At 55.8% G+C, this 14673-nt stretch overlaps 1 protein-coding gene across 9 annotated transcripts in view; it reads left to right on the top strand.

Moving 5' to 3' along the window:
• The window catches only part of MEF2D (myocyte enhancer factor 2D), a 75235-nt gene that overhangs the window by 47223 nt on the left and 13339 nt on the right, over positions 1-14673 (top strand). For all 9 annotated transcript variants that reach the window (XM_053966959.1, XM_053966962.1, XM_053966956.1 and 6 more), the window contains 4 exons: positions 601-804; positions 7483-7620; positions 11138-11348; positions 14018-14074. In XM_053966959.1, coding sequence (XP_053822934.1) covers positions 601-804; positions 7483-7620; positions 11138-11348; positions 14018-14074 — 610 coding nt within the window. The remainder of the gene's footprint in view (positions 1-600; positions 805-7482; positions 7621-11137; positions 11349-14017; positions 14075-14673) is intronic.

Raw genomic sequence — 14673 nt, forward strand, 5'->3', positions numbered from 1 at the left:
CCAGCTGGGCAGGCAAGGAAGAAAAACACCCCAGGGAGGTTACACAAAGGGACAGCTGGGCAGGCCCCTGGCACAGGGGAGCTCGTGGTGCCCTTGGGGAAGCATGGCCTAGTGGGATAAGTGGGGGCTGGTGAGCAGGAGAGTGGGTCAGGGGTGGGGTGGGTGGTTTTGGGGTGCTGAGCCCCAGCTCTGTGGCCCCCAGGGTTGGGCACTCGCAGCGCAGCTGCAGCAAGCGAGGACGAGATCTCCATCGCTTGAATATTCCACTTAAAAACTCGCAGCCCCCGGACAGATGGCAGCTCTGCTGGGGATTTTGCTGAAATTTATTTTCTCTTGATTTGGCAATATGTGATTTCCAACGCTGATAATCATCTTTGTGAAGTGTCTGCCTTTGGAGGATCCCAAAATAGGCAGCAATATGAACCATTTGGAAGAGGGAGGCGAGAGAGGAGAGCTTGGGGTTGGGTCCAGTTGGGGAAACTGAGAATATTCCTTCTGCACTCCCCTTCTTTTTGCTCTCCCTCCAAATGGTCATTCCATTTTCCTCTGGGAGCTGTTGGGTCTGTGGCAGCTTCTCACCGTGGCTGTCCTTGCTCCCAGGTGACCTTCACCAAGCGCAAGTTTGGCTTGATGAAGAAAGCCTACGAGCTGAGCGTGCTGTGCGACTGCGAGATCGCCCTCATCATCTTCAACCACTCCAACAAGCTGTTCCAGTATGCCAGCACCGACATGGACAAGGTGCTGCTCAAGTACACCGAGTACAACGAGCCCCACGAGAGCCGGACCAACGCGGACATCATCGAGGTGAGGCTCCCCAGCTTTGCCTCTGCGGCAGAGCCAGGGCTGAGTCTCCGGGAATTAGGATGCAGGAGGTTGTTGCAGGGTGGGGATGGAGCCAAGCAGATCTCCCACGCTCAGTGCCAGGTGGATTTCGCGTGGTTTTGGTTCAGCCTACAGAAATACTCCCTTCCGGGTAGTAGAGTTGGAGCTGTCTCCAGTTGTGTGTTGACCTACTGGTTTGAAACTGGAGGTGCAGGTTTGCTCTGTGGGACCCCGCTGTGGAATCCAGGCACAGCACGAGATGGATCTGGAGGCAGCTCCTGGGGCTGCTGCTGGGAGTGCCTGGTGCAGCTGGTGGCACTGTTCTGAAGTGCCTGGTATGGCTGGTCACATTGCCCCCACCTGATACTCAGACAGGCACTGGGGGGCTCCAGTGGCCAAACTGCAGGGGAATTCAGGTGAGATGGAGCAGGTGGGATGGTCCAGTGCCTGCTCAAAGCATGGCCAAGCTCATGGGTGGGTGGGTTTGCTCAGGGCTTGTCTTGGCTGTGTTTTGTGGGTCTCCAGGGATGGCCCAACCACGCTCAGTCTGACCCATCCCCAGCACCATGCCCAAACTGTGCTCACTTCAAGGCTGCTCTCCTCCAGCCTGCTGGCATTGCTGGCATTGCCTTGTGCCCCCACACTGGCCCTCTCCACAGCTTTGTCCTCGTCCCTGGTGCTGGCAGAGCACTGCTGGGCTGGGGCATGGGGCACATTTGGCTCGCAGGACAGAGCCAGCAGTGCCTTGGTCACTGGTCACATCCTCTCAGCAGTGGCTGTGCAGATGGAGCTGCAGGGTCTTCAGCATGGGGGCAGCTGCCATTAAACTTGGACAGACAGGCGAATGAAGGGCTTGGCTTTGTAATTAGTGGCATTATGGGCATCAATTAATGCCCTCAGAGCCACTGGTGGCAGAGTGGAGCAGCATGGCCTGCACTGCTGGAGGAATTGAACTTCTGCTTCTGCCTTTGAATTCCTTTGGTGCCCCTTGGCCAGTCTGCCCAGGCTTTGATTTCATGAAGGAGGAGGAAAAAACCTGGCCTGCCTCTGCCCCCCAAAATCTTGCTTTCTTTTTTATGCTCTGTAAAATGTGTCTTTTTGAGAGATTTGGACTTGAGGTTTTCACCCCATGGCTGAGCCAAGCATCTCGCAGCATCTGCCTTCCTTTGCTGGGGTTTGGAGACTCTTCTGCCACAGCACAGTTTTGTAGGGGCCTTGAAAATGGTTCCAAAATGTCTTTTTTGGCCCGTTTGAGCCAGGTCATGCCCCTTTGCTGTGCAGATGCCGGCGGTTCCCTGCCGCAGCCTCTCCGGGATGCTCAGCCTGCGCTCGCAGCATCGAACAGATTTGTCTTGGCCTAAAAATACCATAAACATTTTGGGCAGCGTTCTCTGTTCCCTTATGGTCCAAGATGCAAACACTCCCAAGCCGACAAGTTACACACAGTCCTTGGCACCCAAAGAAACACTGTGTTTGCACCACATGAAAAGCTGGATCTGCATCCAAAGCCAAGGAGAGGAACATCGGGAGCGGAAGGATATTGGTGGATGGCAAGAAAAAGAGCCCAAACACGCCGGGCTCGGCACGCCTTGCTGGCAGAGCTCTCATGGAGCAAAACCTGCTGGGGTGCAGGCAGGTTTGGAGGCTGCTCAAGCATCCCTCCCCATCCTCGTCTTGTCTGGGAGCAGGGTTGGGGCTGCTCTAAGATTTTTACTGTTTCCTGAATCCATGCCCCCAGGAGACCTTTCCTGCTCTTGGTGCTGATTTCTGTTTCCCCTCGCCCAGGTCAGGTTCCAACAGCCCAACTGTGTCCCCACTGCACACAAATCCAATTTATCTCCTGTTTCTCGGTGGCTCCCAGTTGAACTTGACTCACAAAAAGTATCTTCTCATTCTGGAAGCTTCCCTACATTGAGCATTTGGAGACTGTGAAAACCCAGGCTGGGAATTTGCCACCAAATGTGATTTTAAGTGGATTTCAAGGGGCTGCTGCATCAACCCACCTTCCCTGTGATTGTCTGCCTGCCTTTCCTGCTGAGGGATTTGGCCCTGAGTGGCTCTGGCAGCATCTCAGGAAGGATGAGGAGCAGCCAGGACCTGGAGGACTTGAGGCAGAAGCCTCTTGATTTTGTTTTTCTGGTGGAAGGGGAGCAAGCAGCAGCTCTGGAGGGCTCAGCCAAGCACTGCCAGGCTGGGAGCTCCTGGGGCCAACAGCACTGACTTAAGGCAGGATAAGTTGCTCTGTCCAAATTTGAAATGACAGTAAACACGAGATCTCCTGGTTTTTGGTCCTGGAGAGTTGGATCTGAGGGTGGGACTGAGGGCACCCCATCCCATGCTGCACAGGAATGTCCTTGAGGGGTTTATCCCCTGGATATTTAGTGAGAGGCAGAGCTGCTCCATGCTGAGCGTACACAGCCCTAGCTCAGGAGGCGTTCCACACCCCAGCTGCCTTTTGGGGACCATTCCCTGGGAGGACCCCCCTGCTTTTCAGCCGTGCCAGGGCTCGGCAGTGGCTCTCAGGAGTGGGATTCGGCCACACAAGCCCCGCAGCTTCTCCGTGCCCGGCAAAGTCCTGGTTATTGCAGGCTTTTAAGTCGGAGCAAATCTCTCTAATGCAGAGAGGGGGGTTTCCTTAATCAGGCGGGGGCCAGCTGAGCCCCCAGACAGGCACGCTGGGTGCCACGTGCCCGCCCGGCCTGGGATCACGCCGGCTTTGGTCCTCGCTGTCGCTTCTCGTTTCCTCCCAGCCTGCCTGACGTGCCAGCTCCTGATAAGGGACTTGGACAGAGCAGAGCTCGCCGGGCACCAGCGTGCTCCACAGCCAGTTAAAGGCACACAGCCCCTTCTGCCCTTTCCTTGGCTGAATGTCCTGGAGGGGCTGATTTCCCCCTGATTCGCCTTCCTGGGGTTGTCACTCCCCAGGATGCGTTAGATCAGACGTTCTGCAGGATGCTGGGGAGGTGGCAAAATGCAGAGGCAGCTGCCAGTGTCAATGTCTTCATCCTCATTCTCATCCTTATCCTCGTCCAGACTTCCCCAAAGCCCAGAGTGGTTGAGTCTCCCTCCTCTAAGGGAAGTCAACCGCATCCTGGTTGAGCATCGTTTCCTCTCACATGTTCTGCATTTCCTGCTGCTCTCTTACCCTCTTCGGGTTGGAAATCTGCTCCCCTGTGAGCTGCAAGCATGGCAGTCAGAATATTGCCTGGAAAAGCAGGATGTGCAGTGGGTCCTGATAGAATGGGGGGCCCTGAGCGTGGCAGGGAGAGGGGCAGGTGATGAGTGAAGTGGGCTTTGCTATGGGGAAGTTCTCACCCTGGTTTTCTCTGAAAATTTTCTGCCGTAAAGGAATTCCTTTTAAACCTCTTCCATATGAAAAAAATGTTGTGTTCTGCTGGCTGCAGCCCAGTGACAGAAAGGTTTCCTGAAAACCTCTTTGCATCTTCTGTTTTATCCCTGGCAAAAAGAAAGAGGAGAAATGAGAAGGAAAGTTCTTTTAGAAAAGACCTTGCAGAGATCCCAAAAACAGGAATCTTTGGGTTTAATTCCCGCTCCAGCAGAATTGTTTTCCTTTTACATCATCCTGACAAAAAGCTAAAAATGTGGGATGCACTTTTATTTTTTTTTTTTGTTAAAAATAAACCCGAAAGAACCAGCAGCCAACGCCCGTATGGCTGGAAGTGGCGTTTTGTTGTCCCAAAGCCCTCGTTGAGCAGCAGATTGCTGCAAGCCACGCTGCCTTGGCCCGGTCACTCCCCGCCGCCGGTGCTTCCCGTCCCACTGTGCTGCAGATCAGCCCCGTGCTCAGCCCTGCCAGCTCTGGAGCTTGTCCCCATCCCCTTCCCTGCAGCTCCTCAATGTCACAGGCCACAATCCCAGCCCCAAGGTGACAATCCCAGTTCAGGCTCGCTGTCCCAGCTCACAGGTTTGCAGTCCCAGCTCACGCTGCTGCCCTGTAGGAAGGATTTTTTCCCCCTGGCTTGAGACTTCCTGGGGCTGCTGGTGGGTGTCCTGCAGGAGCAGGGATGGTGACACCACAGCTGCCACTCACAGCTCAGCTGCTGGGGACCCACCCTGCCAGGAACTGTGGGTCTCACAGACAGTGAAGTTATGACTGATTTTACCAAGTTGGTGGCTGGGGAGAGCAAAGAGACCAAGGCAAAGCTGGGACACCAGATGTGTTTGGCCCAGAGAGAAAGACCTGGGGAAAGAGGAAGGGGTGATGCCGTGAGCTGTTTCAGGGTATGGGTGAGCAGAGCCACATCCACCCTGTTCCACTGCTTTCCTTGGCAGACTTGTCGAGGGAACAACCCCCAGGACGATTTTGTGTGGACTCAGAAATGGCAAAATGCTGAGGCTGGTGGTGGCAGCCCCTTGCTCGTCCCTGTGCTTGCTTCAGGTTTTGAATGTGGGCAAAGCTTAGGGGCTCTGGGATCTGCCTAAAATCCTCCCTGGTGGCAGTGTTGCTGCAGGTTTTAGAAAGGATGTTGTTTCTTGGCCGAAACCTCTTGAAAAATCCCCTTGTGGGGTTCCCTCCTTTGAGGGTCCTGGGGATAGCAGTGGCTTGTCCATCCCCACAGCTTCTGAACCTGCCAACCTGGAGGAGAGGACTTTTCAGGGATGTGAGGGATTACCTTCCTGATCCCCAGGCAGGGAAGGGAGGGCAGAGGTGAGAGGTCCAGCTCCTGTCCCTGCAAGGGGAATCGTGTGGAGGTGGGCACAGCCCCGTGTTAGACACCAGAGAGTCTCTCCAGTGCCTGAAGGAAACCCAGCTTCATTGCTTCACTGCTCATGGAACAACTTTTTCCATTTTGCCTCTGAAAGAGAAAAAGGAAAAAAAACTTTTTTTTTTTTTTTTTTAAGAGAAAAGCTCAACTTTCCGTCTTTTGGCTGCGTCGGCGAAACAAAAGGTTTGGGGGGAAAAAAAATCCACAAAAAAAAAAAAAAAAAGGCAAAGCTGTTCCTTCCCCACCAGCAGCACCTCTTCCTCTTTTGGGCCATTCTGAGAACAAACAAGGACATGTACAAAAATAGAAAAATAATAGGGAAAAGTCCTCGGGAAACTGCAGAAAAAGGCCTGGGAATCTCCCGTTTGTGGCAGTGACTGATTCCCAAAACTTTGCTTTGTAGACACTCAACACAGGAATCAGGGATACCAGGCATTACTAAGGATTATTAGGTATAATATTAGTATTAGGTATAAGAATTATTATTCTTAATTATTATTGGATGATTAGTTAATAATTATTAAGTATCAGGAATTCCTGGCAGCACCAAACAGGGCATCAGATGCCACCACGGTCAGGAGTGACTCGGGTCCTTCTCTATGTGAGCAAGGACATTTCCCCAGCTGAACCCAGTAACCAGGGTGAAAGTGGTGCCTGGGAAGGCCCAGGAAGGAATCATTTTAATGGAAAATCTTGTGAAAAGCTTCAGCTGGATGGAGAACAGGCTGGGGTGGGTGTGGTGCCCTTTGTTTGGCCGTGGCTACCTGGCAAAAGGATCCATGAGCCCAACCTGTGGTGCTGAGCAAATCCTGCCAGCAGTGTTCCCAACCCCTCTGGAGACATCCTGGGTTTTATTCACTCCAGCAGCATTTCCCCCAGGGGCTCTGTGTTTCCTGGAGCTCGCAGGTAGTTGGAGAGCCACTCCCAAATACACTTTGGCCTCAGAACGGAGATGTTTGTTGCTGTTTAGGAAGGCAGAGAATTGTCAAGACTTTTTTTTTTTTTTTTTTCCCTGCTGAATTTGGCATGAAAAGGGATCAAGACTTCCAGGAAATTCTGTATCTTTGACTCCTAAAAAAAAAAAAAAAAAATAAAGAGCTGGCAAGTGCTGGTTCTGTCATAATGCCTAATTGCTTTTGGTATGTTGAAAATAGAGGGACTCCAAGTGGATCTCAGTGGGCTGCTGAATATGAGAGAGGGACTTTGGGGTGTCACTGTGCCCTGTGGTCAGCACCTGTGGGCTCCTCCTGTTGAGGAGTGGTTGTCTCACCTCATTACCTCGATGTAGCAGTGCCCAGGACCTTTCCTGTTTGTGAGCCCAGTCTTGGTGTGGGGTTTGCTGCCCAGTGTTGTCACCACCACCCCCTGTGTCACCCCCAGCAGGGCTTGCAGCAGTTGCTGTGCCACCTTCCCTGTCGTGGGATGCTCTTCCTGTGGCACCTTTGCATTTGGCAAATGCCACTTGTCTGGTTTTGTCAGGAAATTCTGACAAATTTGACAATTTGCCTGTAATTTGGGGGTTTATTTTCCTATTTGGCTGTTTGTAAGCAGGTTTTCCCTGTTTTTTGCAGGACAGCAAAGGGCATGAAGGTTTTTTTTCCCCTTCGTGATGTTGTGGCACCTGAAAGTGACGAAGATGCCTGAGTTCACGCAGGGCCAAATTCAGTCCTGGTGTAAACAGAACCTTTGAGAACAAGGAAGTTTCTCTCTGTTGCTCCCCATGCTGTAATTCCTAAATTAGAGACACCCTGGCATCAAAACCCAGGGGCTGTATCCTGACTTTTTTAACCCCAGCGGCGTCCTGGGGCGATGCCGTTGGTTTGTGCGGGGGCAAGTCCTGGTCCGTGCAGGCCGGGGGGTGTTCCTGGGGGGGACCTGCCCGTGTTCCCCACCTCCACTGCCCCATCTCAGACTGTTCCGGTTGTGTTTTCAGACGTTAAGAAAGAAAGGTTTTAACGGCTGTGACAGCCCAGAGCCCGACGGCGACGACTCCATAGACCAGAGCCCCTTGATGGAGGATAAATACCGCAAAGGCAGCGAGGATCTGGATATCCTGTTCAAGCGATACGGTGTAAGTACCTGCCCGTGGCTGGAAAACCTTCATTATATGTTCTTTTTCTGTTTCTCTTCTGTTCGACTTCCCCTCAACCTCGTCCCCCGCCCCCTCCCCGACACCCCCGTGTCCCCCCCGCACGTAACAGGCGCTGAACAAGAAGCACAGGGAGTGCGAGAGCCCGGAAGGGGATGAAGTGTTTGCGCTGACCCCGCAGACGGAAGAGAAATATAAAAAGATTGATGAGGAGTTTGATAAAATGATGCAGAGTTACCGGCTCGCAGTGAGTAGCTGGTGGCCTGCAGCCCCCTGGTCCCCTCCCCGGTGCCTCCAGGTGATGGGGGGGTTGGATTTTGCATGGCTTTGCTTTGGAGCCTGCCATGCCTTGGGAGCCGATGCCAACAGCCCCTGCAGCCCTGAATGCACCTGGCTCTTGAGCGCCCTTCCTGTTGCCCATCCTTGGAAAAATCATTCCTACTAGCTCTGGCATTCCTGGCCCTCCTTGGCTCTGGCCAGGCAGTGCAGGATGGTATTGTTTGTCTCCTCTCCTCTACTGCAAGTACTGGATTAGGGACTCCTTTTCCACCCTCTTTTCCTCCAAAAACGAGATTTTTGTCTGGGTTAAGATCCCAGTGTTCATGTGAGCTGGTGGCGGGTGCCGACCTCTCACATCCTTGCAAAGCTCAGCTTGGTTTGGGCTATTCCACATTAATTCCCCCCAAATCCACCGAGCCCTCGGGGCAGCTGGTGGCTGTGGCAGAAATCCAGGGAGGTTTTAGCCTGTGATCCCTGAGCTGTCACTGGCACTGGGGTGGCATCAGGACAGTGCTGAAAGGGATTTGTGTCAGGAGACGGGAGGAGGAGGGGGCCACGTTTCAAATTAGTTGTTAGTTCAAGGGAGCAGAGACTTGATGCAGGCAAGGGCTCTTGGGGGGGATTAGCCCCGAGTTGCTGCAGCAGTAATTAATGCTGCGGGAGCAGGGGGGAGGCTCCTGTCCAGGGCTGGATGCAGCACAGCAAAAATGACACGCACAGCCCCACCCAAAATAATCTGTCCTTCTGTGCTTTGCAAGCCCCCACAAGTTAAAATTCTGGCTTTTGTCGAGAACTGGGCCTTGTGAAATCCCCGCGTTTTGTTTTGCTGACTCAGCGCTGTGTTGCTCCACGAGCCTCGCAAGGATCCCAAAATCTGCATTTTGATCCCCTAGATCTCAGGGTGGAGGGGGTGGGGAGGCTGCCCTGAGACCCGAGAGGGCTGAGGAGGTGGAGGAAAGTGAAGTGCAGGTGGTGATGATCTCTTGCAGCTCTGCTGTGACAGCGAGCTCAGCCCCATGAGAGGGGTTGAGGGCAGGATTAGCTCTGTCAGGACAAGGATCTACCTCAGCCTCCCTGGTTTCACTAGGGGGGTGCAGGTTCCCACCCTACCAGGGTGTGTGGGGTGGGAGTAGAGCCCCAGCAGGACGTGCACCACCCCAGCACCTGGCACAAGCCCTGCCACTGGTGGAAAACAGGCCGAAAAGCCACCTGAGCTTTGTCCTAAGTGCAGAACACCCTGGTGAGCAGGGGCTGCTCAACACCAGAATGTGTCTGCTGCGAAGGGAGGGCAGCATCCAGACGTGCCAATCCGAAGGGACAATCTGTGCCCAGAAGTCCTTTCAGCAGGTGACATTCAAGCGCCGGGTGGCTCCTCATCAAGGGCACAGCATCTGGCTCCCCCACTAAACCTCCCTGGCAGCAAGGGGCCGAGCAGTGCAGGTGGAGCGTGTGTGGTTGAAGAAGGTGCTTTTTCCGTTTTAACGCTGGGTTGGTTTTGTGTGTGACCAGAACTAACCCAGCGGGGTGGCCGGGGCAGCTTAACGACGGCCGCGTCTGCTAACGAAGGGCCTCGGCGGGGCTGCTGCCTCTGGTGTTTGCCCTCACTTCTAACAAGAGCAGAAATGGTGGATTTTGGCTGATGTGTGCATCTTCTCCCCCAGACTTTGGACCGACGTGCAAACCGCCGTTGTGCCCTCTCTGGGGCTGGGTGTCCTGGGTGTGCCGGGGCAGTGTCAGCCCGCAGCTGGACTGAGGGCAACCTGGGCTCCCGGGCTGGTGTATCCAGCTCACAGCCCTGCCACGGCTTTGCTCATGCCGTGGTGTGGAGGAGCTTCAGCTCTTCCTCTCCCTCCCTGGGAGCGCTGCGCGCACACGGACGCGTTGGCAGTGATTTATTACACAACGCTGCTCCGGTGTTCGTGCAACGCCCAAGAAACCTTCCTCCTCCTCCTCCTCCTCCTCCTCCTCCTCCTCTGATTCTGCTGCCGTGCAGGATGAGCTCCCGGGCTGAGCAGAGGGAGGGCTCCGTGTTCCAGCTCTCCCTGGTGGTGTAGGAGTTGCTGAGCCCGTCCCTGTGAACGGCAGCCCCGGGAGCGGTGCCGCAGCGCAGGCTCAGAGCCGCTGTCCTTCGTGGCTTGGCTGCGGCCGCGGGATATCTCGGAAGGACAGGATGCCCTTGGGAGGCAGGTGGGGAGAGTTCCTGACAGTGAGGCGTGGGTGAGCACTGTCCTACTCCTTCCTGCCATCCCCCTCTCTCACCTAAGGAGCAGGACCTATCCAGGAGCAGATTTTTGGAGGAGAGGGGGCTGCAAGGCAGCGGGGACATGCCCCAGCTGCAGTGGGGAGACCTCGTCTCCCTCTTCCCTCGCTGGTGCAGCCTGTGGGGTTCCACCTCTCCATTCGGTGCTGGGCTACTCTCCTTCTCCATCCCGGAGCGAATTAAAGTGGGACTTAAGCAAAGCCCGTGCTAAAGCCTCTAAGCAGGTGCCAGCTCCTGTTAACGAAGAGCAAATCAGTGACATAAGACAAACGGCTGGGATAATCGCAGCGGGTCTGGCTCCCACGGGACGCTGGTAGGTGAAGCTGGTCCCCAACCTGCAGCCAAGGATAGGGCTTCAGTGATGCTCCCGCATCCCTGGGATCAGCTCGTCCTTCCCAGCAGCTCCCAGAGGAGACAGGATGGATCCCAGAGTCACCCAGGGGCTCTGTGGAGCAAAAGGAGTCTTTCCCAGGTGCTCGGCCACCAGCAGCAGTGCCAGCCCAGAATGGGGATCCACTGCTGGATTCCTGCTGGCTGAGGAACGGCCTCATAGAGTAATCCTGCCTGGGGTGAAGGGCAGTGCCAAGCTTGGCTGCTGTCGGTGCTGGTGGGGGCAGACCACCAGGCTGGTGCCCACCTTCATGCTCTGGGCTGCTCCCAGCCTCTCCTTCATGCCTGCCCTGAAAACACAGGGGGTAAATAAATACAGCCTGAAAAAGAGGCCAAAACAGTTGTTTGCAGAGCTCGGGTGTGTCCGAGAGGATGGCCCATTGCTCTTCCTGATGTTCCCTGGTGGGGAACTGGGCTCTGGTGCATCCCCTGCAAGGTGCCAGCGTGGCTTTGAGCACAGCACCGCAGGTCAGCAGTGGAGGTTTGAGCAGCCTGACTGTCTCCCCTTGGTCAGCAGCTGTGCTGTGCTGCAGGAACTCGGCTCCCCTTTACCCCCTGCTCTCTGTTCAGTCCACAGTGCCCGCTCCGAACTTCGCCATGCCCGTGACGGTGCCGGTGACCAACCAGAACACGCTGCAGTTCAGCAACCCGGGCAGCTCGCTGGTGACCCAGTCCCTCGTGACCTCCTCGCTGACAGACCCCCGGCTCCTGTCGCCGCAGCAGCCGGCGTTGCAGAGGAACACGGTGTCCCCAGGGCTGCCACAGCGGCCAGCCAGTGCAGGTGAGCCACACTGCACCCTCACCTCGTCCTTCCTGCCTGGCTGGGCTTGCAGCACCGAGCATGGGGCATCCCTGAGGGAGGGGACGGCCCTGCTGCTTCCATCCCCTGTCCAGGACCACATCCCAGCAGCTGTGGGTGGCAGAAGCATCCTGGAAGGGTTGCTGCCCCTCTGTGTGCTCCTGCCCTCCTGCCAGCCATTGATGCCCTGTTTGTGCCTCGGCCCCAAACTGAGGGCGACCTCCGCACCTTACCCAGGTCTCTTTGAGAGCTGGATCCCTGCAGGGATCTGTTTTGGGTTGGGCAGTGCAAGATGAGTCACCTGGCGCCATTCCCGGGCTCGGGGGTGGCTGCTGGCATCCTCCTCGCCGGTGGCACTCCGGTGACATGGGTCTGGCTGCCTAAAAAGGGCTGTTCTCAGTCGGGCCGTGCTGGCTGCAGTTGGCTGTGGGCGATTACTCATGTGGCTCTGCTGACAGATCTGAGGAGCAGTCATTTCCAGCAGGGACCGGCGATGGGTGGCACAGGACAGGGTGGGGGAGAGGAGTTGTCACCCACGTCCCCTGCAGTGGCAGGGGGGGACAGGGACGACGTGTGACCACAGCCCGGCTCTCCCCTAGTATGATCATAAATGATAATATTTCTGCTATTTTGGATGGCACAGATGGTCTGTAAAAGCCACCCGGGCTGCAAATGGCAGAGCTGGTGCCAGTCACCACCCGGACGTCTGGGTCCTCAGCTGTGGCCCCTGAGGCTTTGAGAGCTCCAGGGAGCTTTGCAAAGGGGATGGATTTGGAGAGATTGCTCCAGACTTGGAGAGATTTGGATGGATTTGGGAGGTGCTTCCAGAAGCAGGTTGTGTGGTGGGTCAGGGTGAGCAGGAGGAATGGCCTGGCTGGGATGCAGCAGGAACCGTGGTTCAGAGACAGCTTGCTTGCTCACTGCTCTCACCACGGTCTCCAAGGTGCCTCGAAGTACTCAGGTGTCAGGATGAGGCCCCAGACCTGCAGGAGAGGGCTCATTCTGCTCTGGACTGGTCCCAGGGAGCAGCATTTCACTGCAGGCAGGATGGCAGAGCCCTGCTCGGGCACAGGCAGCCATCTCTGCAGCTGCAGGGATCTCCTGCCCTCTCGTAGGCCCCTCAGCTGCGAGCAGAAGAGGCTTCCTGGTAAAGCAGACCCCTCTGGGGGCTCGCTGTTTCCAGCTCACTCCCTGCTCGTTTGAGTGGGATCATTTTGCGGTTGTGAGCGCAGAGGTGTTCCAAGTCCAGCCATCTGTGTCTCATTCACTCGCTGCCTGGGACACGGAAGAAATCCTGTTTATAGGAGCCAGGGCCTTGCATGTTAGAAAAACTCCTTTTTTTTTTTTTTTCCCCTAAATTTTTTTTTAGCATTGCACCAGAGCTGGTTCTGTTGTTTCCAAAGCAAATGCAGAGCGAGTGCTGGGTGGGTACCTTGACAGTGCCTGGCGCTGCTGGCTCGGGGATGGTGTGGGAGAAGGGCAGCCAAGGGGGGGTGTACGGGGCTGGGGGTGGGCTTGGCATCACTCACCCGAGGAGAAGGGCCCTCTCTGGCAGCACAGTGCCTGGGGTGCAAGTGGAGTCCCACAGCAGGGCACAGCCACAAAACCCTGGTGGAGTTCCTTCTCTGGGACTTCGGAGGGACCTCTGGCTTTGCATCCCCATCCCTTGAGGAGGGGGTGCTGCAGTTTGTCACATCTAACGAGTCATTTCACCCTTTCTCAGGCCATACAGTTTTTTGGGACCAATCCTGCTCCCATATGGGGAGCAACTGCGCTTCCCTGCACGGCAGCAGCTCAGCCCTCCCACCCTCCTCCAGCTTTCAGGGGCTCGCTGCAAGCCCAAAGCTGAGAGCCACGGGCTGGATAAAGATTCGTGTCTCAGGTTTCCCCATCTGGGTTGAGAAGGGCTGGGCAGTGGTTAGAGGTGGGGTTTGGCACCGAAAGCCCCTTGTTGGCCAGCCCAGGGCTCCGGGTTGACTGCGGTCGCAGCTCCGGAGCCTCCGTGCCGGCTGCTGGCTGCAATCGCCGCCCGCGGCGTGGTCAGGCAGCCCCGGCTGGGGAATAGGTGGCTTTCAGAAATAACTTCATAACAAGGCAGAAGAAAGATCAAGTCTTCTTCCAGGCGAGGCAAAACGTTCTGGTTTTTGGGAATAAAAAGGTCTAGTTTGTCCCAGCCTGGTGGGGAGCGTCAGCGCTTTGCTGCAAGTGTGGGGACCATGGGAGTCGGGATTGCTGTGGCATCCTGGCAGTGTGGGGTGGTTTCCACTCGGTGTGAGCATTACAGGGGGGATTTTGTTTCCTGTCATGCTGCTGGGGCTCTCTCTCCCCCAGCAGCACCAGCTCCGTGTCCCCCAAAGGGGGGCTTGGAATAAAATAGCTGCAGTGTTTTCCAAGCTGCCTCCTTTGGAACAGGCTCCTGTGCACCTGGCTCCTTCCCAAAGGAAACGGATCTGCCTGGATAACGTTTCCCAACCTGATCACCAGGAATGCTGCTCATTTTGCCCAGGACTCTCTCCCCAGGAAGACAGTCCCGCTTTTTTTCCCTCTGCCTTTTTCCAGTGTGCCCCCTGCCTTCCTGCCCCCCCAAAAAGCAGGGATGTTCACCCAGTTCCTGCGTTGATGGTGATCCCATCTCTCCTCTTGCTTTCCAGGGGCGATGCTTGGGGGAGACCTGAACAACACGAACGGAGCCTGCCCCAGCCCCGTGGGTGAGTAAGGAGCCTTTCAGCCCCTGGCTCCATGTGGCACTCCTGCCCTCGGTTTCCCCACACGCCCCGTGGGATTTTGCTTTGCTGTTGGGCCCTGCTGGTCCATAGGGAAGCGCTGGGGAAGATTTTGCTGCTCTTGGCAGTGGGAGGGGCTGGCATGTGGAGCTCCAGGCCAGTGTCTTTGTTGGGGGAGCTGGTTTCAGTGGAGACCCCAGAGACCAAGGAGTCTCCATCTTCCCAGGATTCCAGGAAGAGCTGGAGAGCAGGGAGGTGACCCCCAAAGACCAGGATTTGGGTAGCTCTGGGTTTAGCTGCTGGTGCTGCAGCCAATTCTCCGCCACCCTCGGGTGATCAATTAACACTCAGTTCCTCCTCGTGCTTGGGCCCTATAAAGGAACTTTACTGCAAGGAAAAAAAGCTCATTAAGGGCCTTTTCCACCGTGAGAGCCTCAGTGCTAATGAGGCTCAGGCCTCATGGCTCAGCTCCTCAGCTGTAAAATGCACTAACAATATCTCCATCCCCACGTCTGCCTCTGCCATCTGCAGGCTGAGGATGTTGGGCCACTGCTGGCGTAGGCACAGCCCAAAAGCCAGCAACG

Source organism: Vidua chalybeata, chromosome 29 (assembly GCF_026979565.1).
Source record: "Vidua chalybeata isolate OUT-0048 chromosome 29, bVidCha1 merged haplotype, whole genome shotgun sequence".
Taxonomy (NCBI): Eukaryota; Metazoa; Chordata; class Aves; order Passeriformes; family Viduidae; genus Vidua; species Vidua chalybeata.